The following is a 14,044-nucleotide window of genomic DNA, read 5'->3' on the forward strand; positions in this document are numbered from 1 at the left end:
ATTTACTGTCTCAAAAGCATTGGCATTAAGGTTTGGATTTGGAATGTCCTCAAAAGGCTCCTCGATTGAAGGCTTGATCCTCAACTGATCGTGATTGTGAGGGGGTACAAACTATAGGAGTTGGGGCCTCATTGAAGGAATTAGGTCACTGGGGGCATATCTTGTCCCCAGCCCCCCCTTTCTCTCTGGCTGCCAGGAGGTGAGCAGCTTTCCTCTGCCACATGCTTCTGCTGCTATGTACTCCCTCACTGCAGACCTGATAGCAACCAGACCAAGTGACCATGAACTGAAAGCTCTGAAACTGTGAATCAAAATAAACATTTCCCCACTTTACATGGATTTCTCAGGTATTTGTCACAGCAACAGAAAGCTGCTTACTACAGTTGGCAAGGTTTTAAATCAGTGACCTGGTGCAGTTGTGAAATTTCCATTTCAACAGCACTCTCCAGTTTTCAGAGCACTGTCACATTCATTACCTATGAACTCACTTAACCCCAAAGCAATCCTGTGACAAGGACTCAGATTCAACAAATGCTTACACAGTGCTGCCTAGGTGCCAGGTACCATGACAGCAGTTTTTTAATACCTTCACTGTCCTAAGTACTCTGCTAAGTGTGAAGACATGATGAGTTAGAACAGGCACAGAACCAGTTCTCCCTGAGCTTACAGTCAAGTCCAGGAGAGAGAGAGAGACATTGATTAAATAATCTCACAATGATATACACCTATCAGTGGAGTAAGTGCTCAACAAACAGGAGGAGGTTTCTAAGTGAGTGTATTAAATAGACCCAACCAACTAAGTCTGGGGCCCTGGGGAAGGCTTCTAGACAAGGGGTTAGTAACTTTCAGCTGAGACCTGAAGTTTGAGTAGGAGTTAATTGGATGAAGGGGAAAGGAGGACAAGTACAGGGAATGGTTAGAGAAGAGACTTCCAGAACAAGGAAACAACTCCACACCTCTGAGGAATTGAGAGAAGGCAATATAGGAAGAGAGGGAGAGATAAGGTAAGAGAATGGAGGTGAGAGAATTCTCTAAGGGCTAGAACAAGCAGGGCTTTATAAGTTGCTTTAGGGGAGTGATCTGATCACATTTTTGTGTGGAGATTAGATTGGAAGGAGGCCAGAGAAGATGTGGGGAGATCAGTGAGTAGTAGTCCAGATGAAAGGTGATGGACTTGGGCCAGGTTGACTTTCCCAAAATCCCACAGCTAGTCAGTGTCACACATTCACAGAACCTGGGTTGTATTACTTTGTCCAAAGCTCTTTTCCCTAGGAAGGACAGACCTGACTGGGGTAAGGAGGCATTCCTGTAGGTAAACAGGGGTTGAGAGCCCAAAGAGTGAGGAGGGTATGCAGGAAGAAGAACCAACACAGAATGAAGAGTCAGAGCTCATGGAGGTAGAGCAGGACATCTGCAAGGAGGAAGGGATAGGGTTGGATATGGAGGACTGGTTCATATAGGGAGGAGGCTGATTAAATATATAAATAGATTAGTAAAAATGGAATCTGGCTTTCTCACTGCCAGAAAGGCACTACAAATGCAGAATGGGAGAAAATTAGGTGGAAGCCTGTGTGTGGTATGGTACAGGATTTGGACATACTGGCATAGGCTCATGGTCATCTATGTTTACACATGTTCTTTAACTCTGTCCACTGAAATGGCCTGGGAGCAGCAAGACCCCTGTATCAGGCAGTACAGTGCACAGTTCTTGGTTTTCACATTTCAGTTTCCATGAAGGGAAAACAGGGATGCTTGGAGATATGTTCCAGAAAATGATCAAACAACCATGGGGATGTGCCAAGGAGACTCAGAAGACAGCTTGAGTGGGAGCTGCCACTGGTCAAACTGGGAACAGTTTGAGGACCAAATTAATAGCAGCAATGTATTATAACCCACTGAATAAAATAGGAAACCAGGAGTGTATACTGATATGACTGCATTGAAAGTTTAATAAGGAATATGGCTTTAACATACAGCTCCATACAATTAAAACTAAAATTGCAAACTCATTTATTATATAGGGGAGAAAGAATAACATGACAGAGAAGAAGCCTGGCAGACATCACCTTAATAAAGTAATTAAAATGAATATCAGGAATATCTGTTCTACTTTATGGGATAAAGTGTTACCTAATTCTAGAATTGAAAATAAAGCCAATTGAGAGTTTTAAATTAAAGTGTTTGAATTTTTGTCCATAGGCTGGTGACTAAAAAGATTTAGGAGAAATGTGATGATTGCAGAATAACCTGGTACAAGTGAGTCTAAAACTTTGCAGACCCAGTGTTCTAGTTAGCTATTGCTGCCCAAAATTTAATGACTTAAAAATAACAGCCATTTTATTACAGTAACCCTCCGCTTATCTGTGGGGAACATATTCCAAGACCTGCAGTACCAAATCATTCATACACACACACACACATACACACACATATACATATACACATATATACTTATACGCACACATATATGTACACACAGATTATGTTTTTAAATTTTTTATTGTAGATGGTTTTATTTTTATGTGGTGTTGAGGATCAAACCCAGTGCCTCATACATGCAAGTCAAGTGCTCCACCACTGAGCCACAATCCTAGCCCTATATATGGTTTTTCCCCATATATACATACATATCTATGGTAAAGTTTAATTTATAAATTAGGCACAGAAAGAAACAAACAACAAGAACTAATGATAAAACAGAATAATTATAATAATAAACTATAACAAAATTTATTTAAATCTTTTAAATTATTTATTCCTGGAATTTTCCGTCTAATATTTTCCAATTGCTGTTGATAATGATAAAAATCAAATAAAATGAAATGATCATCATTAGTAATGGAAAACTTGAAAAAGCATGCCAACTTATAGGAGGGAAAGAACACATTGTCATCTCTTTGATATTTCTGCCACAATCCATAACCTGAGTCTAGTCATGAGGAAACAGAAAAACCCAAATGAAAATATGCTTTATAAAATAATTGGCCCATAATCTTTAAAAGTGTCAAAGTCAAAGAAAGACTGAGAAACTATTCCAGAATGAAGACTTTAGACATATGACAACCAAATTAATTTTAGCTTTTTCTGATTCTCTAATGTTTTTTGCTATGAAAATGTTATTGGGAAAATTGGAAAAATATTAAGTAGAAGCTTCTTTGTAGATGACAGTAGGTGAAGTTATATTGTGGTCCTGTAAGAAAATGTCTTTATAGGAAATATATGCTGAAGCATTCCAGAGACAGGACATCGCGTCAGCAATTTATTCTTATATGGCAAAGTGAGGATGGGATGGGGTGGGGTGGGGTTCTTTCTACTGTACTTCCAACAGTTTTACTAAAATTTTTTATAAAATGAGGGTTAGCTGCACAAAGTAATAGTTCAGTGCCAACACTGTAGATGCTCAAGAATGTTAATTCCTCTCCAAGTGCTAATTCTCTTATAGAAGCCAGTATGTGGATATCTGCTAAGCCTGTGCTCCCCACTCTCAGAATCACCTCCTCCTATTTATAGCAGTGGTTTCCTTTATCTCTGAACCATGGAAACCTGACTCTAAAGAACAAGGTTAGATACCAAACTCAAACAGGATAAACAAAATTGTAACTTCTAGGAACTTGTAATTGGAAATCAGATGCTAATTAGTTTCTATTACCTTTCTTGAACTTTGAAGACATGTAAATTTAAGAACTACATCTGACATTTTGGGGTAGCTATCTTCTGCAATAAACTTAGGGTATTAAAATCTGGTCTGCAGAGAGAAAAAATAAAGTAGAGAAACAGAGACAAGAAACAAGGACCAAGAGAGAAAAACTGAAAGCACCAGCCTGTTTTTTTTATAGTTTTCCAATTCTAGTGACTCACTGTGGGAGGCCGCTCTGCCCATGAGCTAAACATCTCCTCTCATCCTTGAGTAAAAGGGGTTTCCGTCTGGCATCCCAAGCACGCCACATGCTGTGCGAAGCAAATGGTTTTCTCCTTCGCTGGGCAAAGAAGTTTGCTTCAGCTCTGGACTTGGGCATTATCCAATGGGATTGGATAGTCCCCCTTTAAAACCTTATCCCCTACCTCATTTGGTGAAGAACATTCTATAGAAACTCTTTTGTGTGTCCTCCCTGTAAAAATAAAAAGATTCTGGGTACACGCTCTCTTTCTAGGGCCTTCTAGCATGGAAGCTGACCCTTAAGGTCTCATAGCTGTCCTACCCTCAACATGAGAATTACTTCTGTGTTCTGTGTTTTGCCAGTTTCTTAGCTTAATATTGCAGCCAGCTCTTTTGAAGCCAGCTCATCTCGTCAGTGCAGGTCACTTGCGAGACCTCATGAAACTTCAATTCCTTCAGGACACTCCAACATCCCCCAAAATCTCCCCCCGCCTTTTTTGTGATATTGGGAATTAAGCCCAGGAGCTCCCTCTGAGCTATATTCCCAGTACATTTTTTAAATTTAATTTTATTTTGAGGCAGGGTCTCACTAAGTTGTTGAGGCTGACCTTAAACTTTTGATCCTTCTGCCTCAGCCTCTCAAATAGCTGGAATTAAAGGCATAACCATTTAATTAATTAAAGATATAACCATCAAGCCTGGCTAAATTTCTTCCTTTTGCATAGGCTATCTTCAGGGGATTTCTGTCAGCTGTAGGCTTAAGTGTGGCATCTCCTTCCCCACCTCAAGTCAAACTTCACAGCAACCCTGCTCAAGAATTCCACAAAAGGTGTCTTGGGTAAGACATCAGGCTTTGTCGAGTCTGGAGTCTGTGATCATTGACAAGACTGAACATAGCCTTTTGGGCTTCAGGGGTTCTAGGTCAGTGCTACTTACCAAGGCTGGCCTCAGACAATAGCAGGTAAGCAGGCACCAGCTCTACTGAACTCAGGCCGTACACACTCCTGCGGAAGCGAAGGGAATGCAAAGCTGCTGGAACAGCTTCTGCATATTTTTTTTCAAAAAGATACTTCTGGGCAACAGTGTAGCAGAATTCAATCAAATGCTTCTGTGGAAGATAGAAATAGACTGTCTCAGCCAGTCAAAAGGTAAAAGGCAAAAGTGTATGTAGATACCCCTGGAGATAAGGCCAACATCCTTTGAACTGATTGAAGGTACATATTGAGACTGCCTGCACTAAGATGGACATGATATCCAAAATAGGTAGTGAAAAAAGGCAACTCTGAGCTTCTCATGGCCCAGGAACAAGTGTCTTTTCATCTTAGTTCACTGATTGGCAAATATGAGGATTCAATATAAAGCTACTAGATGAACAAATGTATATTATTCTTATAGTTTTATTAAAACTTTAGCTTACCAAAACTACAGACATCTCAGGATGATCTCAAACTTTCTGCCTTTCTATTTGAATTCATTTTCAGAGAATTTCTCTCAAAAAAAAATCTCATTTTTCCTTCTGGAATTATCCTGTTTAGCTAATATCAGAAACAACTTTAACTCAACATTATCTTCAAGTTACTATCAAGGCATTGTAACATTAAAATCAATGAACCTGGTTTTTAGACAATTATGGCTTTTTAAAATAACAATTGAGACATTATCAATGTCATAACAGTAGCTAGTTTTGCCCTTCTTCTTTATTTATTCTGTGCAGCAGCTGACTGTGCTAAGACTATCACAATACTTGGTATGTGAATGATCTGTTCCCGCATAAGTTAGTGAACTGAAGCCCTAACCTCCAGTACCTTAGAGTATCATGGTATTTGGAGATATGGCCTTTGAAGAGTTAAGTTAAAATTGAATCCACTTTAACTCAATCTGACCAGTATCTTCATAAAAAGAGGAAATTGGACACACAAAAAAACACAGGGACAATGCTCACACAGGACCATATAAGGACATAGCAAGACAGGGGCCAACTACAAGCCAGGAAGAGAGATCTCAGAAGAAACCAAACCAGTCAACACATTAGTCTTGGACTTCCAGCCTCCAGAATTCTGAGAAAATAAGGGCCACTTAGTCTGTGGCATCTTGTTATAGCCACCCTAGCAAACTAATCTAGCAAACGTTCAATAGAGATGTGAAAAACAATTGACTGAATGGGATTAAGGACTTACACATGTAAAACAAATTTTCTCTTCTAACCAAGGTTACAATTTAGTGATCCCCACACAGTTTGGCCCTTGCAGGTAGTAGTTTCACTACACCCGTGAGCTAACCCTGAAATAGTCCTATAGGACCTACCTGTCGCTGCTGTAGCTGCTGCAAGCCGTGCTGCCGTTCTTCCTCTGAGTTATAGAAGGGCATGGTAGTGCGTAATGGAATCAGGAGCTGACATATCTTCTCATGGATGCTATTCCAGTCAGCTTTTTGATGCACCACACCACTGACAACAAAAATAATGGGCTTTATTATCTTTATCTTTGGCCTTTCTACTGGTCTAGTCCTAAACACCAGAAAAGTAAGCCCAAAACAAACTAGACAGAAAGCCCAAAGCTGTTTCTGAAACACAAATCCCTTTTCTTTCACATTGTTATTTGATGGTGTAAAAACTGTTGGGGTAGGCTGAGGCTGTAGCTCACTGGTAGAGCACTTGCCTTGCATATGTGAGGCACTGGGTTTGATCCTCAGTACCATATAAAAATAAATAAAGATATTGGGTCCATTTACAACTTAAAAAAAAAATAAACTGTTGGAGTTGGAGAGGGCAAATTGGAGAAGATCTTTTCTGCAGTCACATTTTCACACCCCAAAGTCACACAGAGATGCTGTGGCTATTCTGCCTCGTTAATAACAACAAAGACAACTTTAATTCTACATTGTTTTAAGGTCACTTTGTCTGAACACCAAAGTTGATGGATTTGAGGGTCTTTATCTTGGGAAAATGAAAGGAATTTATATTTGATGAGACCTTAAGAGACAACTTTACAAAAATGTTTTCCTACCTCTGATGTCACCATGGCTTGGATGAGAACCACCGGCACTGTCTTCTGTGTGCCAGGAGGCTGATCACATAGACGTCACTGTGAATGCCCACCCCCCACAACCCCAGTGGTGCAACACATGGTCTTGCATGCAATTATTTGACTCTTTGAAAGCAAAATAAAATCTGTTACTACCATTTTATTTTATTTTTTTTTAACTTTTAATATTTATTTCTTAGTTCTCGGCGAACACAACATCTTTGTTGTATGTGGTGCTGAGGATCGAACCCAGGCCGCACGCATGCCAGACAAATGCGCTACCGCCTGAGCCACATTCCCAGCCCCTGTTATTACCATTTTAAAGGTAGGGAGCTATCAATATATAACCCTATATTCCAAATCAGTATTTTTTTAGCCCTCTAGAAAGAAGCACTGTGACAGTTTGGCTTACAACTTTTCTCACTTTTTATTCTTATTATTTTTAAACACTCAGTTGGATAGCATAGAAACAGAACAGCATAGAATACTGCAGAAACTAGACAGCATCCCTATGGAGTATCCATTCCCATGAATTGCCTCTTTGAATAACTCCCAGTCTATTATCCAATTTTGATCCTTTTTTCCAAGTGTTTTTTATTTCACTTTTTAAATTGTAATATAGTTCATACACCATAAAATTCACTATTTTGAAGTATATAATTTAGTGTGTTTACTGTATTCAAAGTTGTGTAATTATCACCCTATGTAATTCCAGGACATTTGAATTGTCCAAAAAACCCACTCTGTACTTGTTAATAGTCATTCCCATTCGTCCTTCCTCATACTGATGCCCAGCAACCACTAATCTACTACTATTTCTCTGAATTAGCCTATTCTCAATATTGCATATTAGTGGAAACAGACATTAAATGTCCTTTAGTGTCTGCCTTCTTAGAACATTGTGTTCAAGGTTCAGCCATGTTGTAGCATGTGCAAGTATTTTATTCCTTTTTATGGCGGGAAAATATTCCACTGTGTGGATATATATGTTGTTTATTCATTCATCATTTTGTAGTTACATAGGTTGTTTCCACTTTTTTGTTATTATAGATAATGCTGTTATGAACATTTGTGTACATGTTTTTGTATGAACATGTTTTCAACTTCTTGGGAATACGGCTATGAATGGAATAGCTGAGTTTTATGGTAACCGTTTAACTTTTTGAAGAACTGCCAAACTGTTTTAAGTAGTTGTTGCTCCATTTTATATTTCTGCCACAATGTATGAGAGTACCAATTTCTCTGCACCCATACTAACACTTTCTTTCTAATATTTATTTTTTAGTTGTAGTTGGACACAATACCTTTATTTTATTTATTTATTTTTATATGGTATCAAGGATCAAACCTAGGCCCTTGAACATGCTAGGCAAGTGCTCAACCACTGAGACACAACCTCAGGGCCATACCAACACTTTTGGGGTAGAGTGCTGGGATCAAACCAAGGGCCTTACACATACCAGGCAAGTGCTCTTCCACAGAGCTATATCTCTAGCCCCTTTATCTTTTTTTTTTTAATTTTTTTAGTTGTAGTTGGACACAATGCTTTTATTTTACGTATTTATTTTTATATGGTGCTAAGGATCCAACCCAGGGCCTTGCCCATGCTAAGTGAGAGCTCTAACGGTGAGCCACATCCCCAGCCCCCTTTGTCTTTTTTATTGTAGCCATCCTACTGGTTGTGAAGTAGTATCCAGTGGGTTTGATTTGCATTTCCCAAATGACTAATGATATTGAGAATCTTTTCATATGTTAACTGGCCATTTTTTATATTGTCTTTGGTAGAATGTTTATTCAAATCCTTTGCCCAAGCCAAGTTTAGTGGTGCACACCTCTAATCCTAGCTACTGGGAGGCTGAGGCAGGACAATCACAAGTTCAGGGCCAACCTCAGCAACTTAGCATGACCTTCAGTGACTTAGTGAGACCTTGTGTCAAAATAAAAAATAAAAAGCTCTATGGTAAAGTGCCCAAGAGTCAATCCCTGGTACCAAACAAAAACAAAACAAAAAACCACCAAAAAAACCCCCTTTGCCCTTTTGTAGAATCAAGCCTATTGTATTTTATTATTGAGTTTTAAGAGTTCTTTAAATACTCTAGATATTAGATCCTTACCAAATACATGATTTGCATATATTTTCTCCCATTTTATGGGTCACCTTTTCACTTTCTTGATGGTGTTCTCTGATGTACCCAAGTTTTTAATTTTAATGATGTTCAACTATTTTTCTTTGGTTTCTTGTGGTTTTGAGTTCATATATAAGAAACCATTGCCTAATCCAATATCACACAGATTTACAAGCTCTTACATTTAGGTCTTTTTGTTTATGGCATAAGATAGGGGTTCAAATTCATTCTTTTATACATGGACATCCACTTGTCTTGGTGCCATTTGTTGAAGAACCATACTTTTCCCCCACTGAATGGTCTTGGCACTTGTTGAAATCCAGCTGAACATAGACGTTTGGGCTTTTTTTCTGAATTCTCAATTCTGTACCATTGACTTATATGTCTTCATCACTATAGCTTCATAGCAAATATTGAAACTGAAAAATGATTCTTTTAAAATACACACTTTTCTTTCTTCTTTATTAAGTTTCGGTTATTGTTCGTCCTTTGCATTCCAGAGAAATTTTAGCCAGCCAGTCCATTTTCTGCAACAATGGCAGTTGGGAATTTTTTTTTAATAGTTTTTTTTAGTTGTAAAATATTTTATTTATTTATTTATTTTTATATGTTGCTAAGGATTGAACCCAGTGCCTCACACATGAGGCAAGTGCTCAACCACTGAGCTACAACACCAGCCCCAGGCAGTTGGGATTTTGATAAGGATCACAATTCTTCCATTTAATAAATACAGAACATTTTTTTGTTTGTTTAGGTCTTTGTAATTTTTTCAATAATGTTTTGTAGTTTTCAGTGTATAGTCTTGTACTATTTTGGTTAAATTTATTCCAGGGAACTATTATGACTGGAATGACTTTCCTAATTTCATTTTCAGATTGTTCATTGCCAATGTATAGAAATATAACTGATTTTTGTATATTGATCTTATATGCTACAACCTTGGTGTTCATTTATTATATGTAATAATACTTTTGTAAGTTCTTTAGGGGTTTTTATAGACAAGCATGTACGGGTGTTTATAGAATAAATATGTATTTACTGTGAGAATTGGCTCAAGTGATACAGAGTCTAAGAAGTACCACAATCCGCTGTCTGCTAGCTGGAGAACCAAAAAACTCATGTTGCACCTCAATCTAAGTCTGAAGGCCTGAGAACTAGAAGGAGGGGAGGAAAGAGAATGCCTGCTGGTATAAGTTTCAGAGTCCAAGAACTAGGAGGTTCTTGGGCAGCAGATGGAGTAAACAAAAGAGGATGCTTTTTTAAGTTCTATTTGGGCCCTCAGTAGACTGGATGATCTCCACACAAATTGGTGAGGGTGACCTTTATTTAGTCTATTAATTCAAATGCTAGTCTTTCACAGACACATCTAGAAATATTGTTTTACTAACTATTTGTGCATCCTCTTGCCTCAGTCAGGTTGATGCATAAAACTAACCATCATAAGCAGGTCATGTCATCTGCAAACTAGTTTCTCTCTTTCCTTTCTAAGCTAGGTATCTTTAATTTCACTGTATTCTAATTGCCCCTACCAGAACCTCTAGTACAAAGTTGACTAGAGTCCTGAAAGCAACATCCTTGTCTCCTTTTTGTTCTTAGGGGGGAAAGCTTTCAGTCTCTGACCATTAAGTATAACCTTAGCTCTGTTTTTCTCGATGGTTTTTTCAGTTTCTCCTTACCAAGTAAATAGAAGTTCCCTTTCACTTCCAGTTTAAATGTTTTTATCATAATAGGTGTTAGATTTTGTCAAATGCTTTTTCTGCATCTATTGAGATAATCAGATGATTTTAGTATTAATTAATTTAGTATTAATATAGTGTATTACACTGATTGGTATTTGTATGGTGAATCAGTCTTGAATTCCTAGAATAAATCCCACTTGGTCATGATGTATAAACCTTCTTATATAGTGCTGGATATGGTTTGCTAAAACTTTATGGTGGGTTTTTATATGTATATTCATAAAGGGTACTGGTCTGTAGTTTTCTTGTGACATCTTTATTTGGTTTTGTTATTAGGATAATACTGGTCTTATAGAATGAATTAGGAATTATTTCCTCCTCCATATTCTTGAAGAATTTGTGAAAGTCAGTGTTAATTCTTTAAACATTTGAAGGATTCACTAATGAAGTGATCTGTTCTTTAGCTTTTTACGTGTGGGAATTTTTTAAATTACTGGCTAAATCTCTTTACTTGTTATAGATCTTTAGGAACCACTAACTGCTGTTTTGCCTTCATCTGTTATATTTAATATGCTGTTTTTGTCTTCACTCATCTCAGAGCATTTTCTAATTTCCCTAGTGATTTCTTTGACATACTTTTTTTAGTATTTTATTTCCACATATTTGTGAATTTACCAAATTTTATATTACTGATGACTAATTTTATTCCACTGTAATTATGTATAACTTCAGTCCTCACACACTTATTGATATTTATTTTATGACCTAACATATAGTCTATCCTGAAGAATGTTCTATATGCACTTAATAATAATGTGTATCCTTTTATTATTTAAGATGCTCTACAGAGGTCTGTTAGGTCTAGTTGGTTTATAGTTTTTGTTCAAGTTTTCTATTTCCTTGCTGATGTATCTCTAGTTCTATTCATTACTGAAAGTGGGAAATTGACATCTCCAACTATTATTATTAAATTGTCTGTTTCTCCCTTCAGTTGTGAGTCTGGACTTCATGTACTTTGAGGCTCTGTTGTTAAATGCCTATAATCATGAGTTTTTGATTTCTACTGCCTATTACACATTTTCACTTAAGTGTGAGACAGTTAACAGTTTGAGTTCATTATAGACTTCAAAACAGGTACCAATAATCTAGGGAAGAGGTCACCAAAGTTTTTCTGTGAAGTGCCAAACAGTAACTATTTTAGACTTAGAGAGCTCTGTGCTCTCTGCTCCAACTACTAAACCCTGCTGTTGTAGCACAAAAGCAGCCATAGAAAATACGTGACTGCAAGCACCCTCTCACTTTCCTTTCTCCTGGGACAACAGAAATACAATTGAGTGTTTTCTTTATTAACTCTGACTGATACCATAGAAATGTCAGAAGCCACTTTAAAAGTTTTCTAGAGGACAGAGAATTATTGTAAACAGATCAATAAAAGCACTTAATAACCAGGATATAGAAATAGCTAAATTCCACAGGGTTTTTATTTAATAGGACTTGTTGAGTAATCGTGTGAGCAATGGAAATGGTAACTTATTTAACTGCATGAACTTTTGTTCTAGTAAAAGCAACTGACATATCTTGCCTTTGTAAATACAGTGAGCTTTGCTTACGTATTTGAGTTTTCTCTTAATTCATTTGTCTTACCCCTGCAAGTCAACATAGGGCATACAAAAAGAAGTTGGAAAATGTTTCATTCAGGGCTCACAATTAAGTTCGTGATCTAGACATATTTAGTTTGTGCATTATCACATTTTTAGAACCATATTTGAATGTCTTTAGGCAGGACATTCATTCCACAATTCACTACAGATCCTATTACTTTCTGTTATTGAATACCATTTCACTGTTTTCTCTTCTTGGCCAGTTAAGGCATTTAAATTTGTGCCATCTTATTTTAAATTAAAGGAAAAATTATTTCCTATCATTTTAATCAATATACTATGATTTGCTAAACCACAGCACTGACGCCTCTTCTAACTATCACAAACGCTTCAGTAGGTACTTTCATAAAATTATATTTTCTTGAAAATGTTCTCTTCCCTGGGAACATATTCACAATACAATGAGCTACAATATGCATAAGATTATGCATAATACATAAAATAAATGTTTAGAAGAAAAAGAATGAAATTCACCCAAATGTCAGGTTACTAATCTTTGGGTGGTAGAATTATGGATTATTTTTCTTCTTTATTTTTGTATTTTCAAGTTCTCTGCAGTGAGTATGAATTGCATTTACAATTAGGATAAAATTCTTTTATAGGAAAAAACTTGCAAGAATTCAAATTGACTGTCCTTTTGGCTCCTTAAATTTGGGATGCTTAAAAAAGAATACACATTGTGTGCCAACTTGGTCCCAGGCACAGTTCTAGATACTTTACATTGAACCATCAAAACCTGTAGAAAAATTATCTCACATTTTGTTTTATACAAGAAAAAAATATTGATATATCCAGAACACAAGGGCATAGAAATCTGAAGAAAACAGATGGGTAAAAAAAGAAGAAAAAACCTTAAAGAGAATTAAAACAAGTGAAAGGAGTCAGCACTTGCCTAGCACCCACGAGGCCCTGGGATCCATCTCCAGCACCATGTGCACACATGCACAAAGATGCAGCAGCAAATGAAAGAAGAGAAAGGGAAAAAATAGAGGGTGAGGGCATGGAAATGATGATTTATTCATGTCATCATCAAATATTAGTGCCAGCTATTTCAAGACTGCTGGACACCATGAGCATACACAGGGTGTGATACAAATCAAAAGATAGCACACACATAGCAGTCCTTCTATATGCACTCAAAATAACATCTTGCTTTAATGAAGCATAAAATTTAAGACAATATATTGCCAACAATTAAAAATGAAGAATGGAAACAAAAGTCATCTAAGAGTGGACAGCAAAGTAAGCTGAGAGAAAGGGGGGATTACTTCTGTTTGCATGGATAAAGAGGACAAGGGCTTTAAAAAAAATTTTTTTTGTATTTGTAATGGACAAAATGCCTTTATTTTATTTATTTATTTTTATGTGGATTGAACCCAGTGCCTCACAAATGCTAGGCAAGTGCTCTGCCACTGAACTACAGCCCAGCCCCAAGAAGGGAGTTTTAAGGAAAAAATGGGTACACACACCAGACAAAGAAGTAGAATCATTCCTGAGTGTCATGCCTATACTTGTAGCCTAGTGACATGAAGGCCCCTCATTTTATCTGCAACCAAATCTGTTACTCACCATCTCCTCCCATTTTCTTGGCCTCAGATGGATTTATTATCCATTCAGGAGTTTGTTTACACTGGGCGTGGTGGCACACACCTGTAATCCCATGGGTGGGAGGCTGAGG

General features: G+C 37.3%; 1 protein-coding gene across 2 annotated transcripts in view; it reads right to left on the reverse strand.

The window, feature by feature from the left end:
- The window catches only part of Zmynd12 (zinc finger MYND-type containing 12), a 29,005-nt gene that overhangs the window by 12,326 nt on the left and 2,635 nt on the right, over window positions 1-14,044 (reverse strand). For both annotated transcript variants that reach the window (XM_078026065.1, XM_078026064.1), the window contains exons 2-3: window positions 6,182-6,323; window positions 4,814-4,985 (exon numbers count right to left, since the gene is read on the reverse strand). In XM_078026065.1, the coding sequence (XP_077882191.1) occupies window positions 4,814-4,985; window positions 6,182-6,244 (235 nt within the window). In that variant the 5' untranslated portion in view covers window positions 6,245-6,323. The remainder of the gene's footprint in view (window positions 1-4,813; window positions 4,986-6,181; window positions 6,324-14,044) is intronic.

This window comes from Ictidomys tridecemlineatus, chromosome 11, assembly GCF_052094955.1.
Source record: "Ictidomys tridecemlineatus isolate mIctTri1 chromosome 11, mIctTri1.hap1, whole genome shotgun sequence".
In the NCBI taxonomy this organism is placed as follows: domain Eukaryota; kingdom Metazoa; phylum Chordata; class Mammalia; order Rodentia; family Sciuridae; genus Ictidomys; species Ictidomys tridecemlineatus.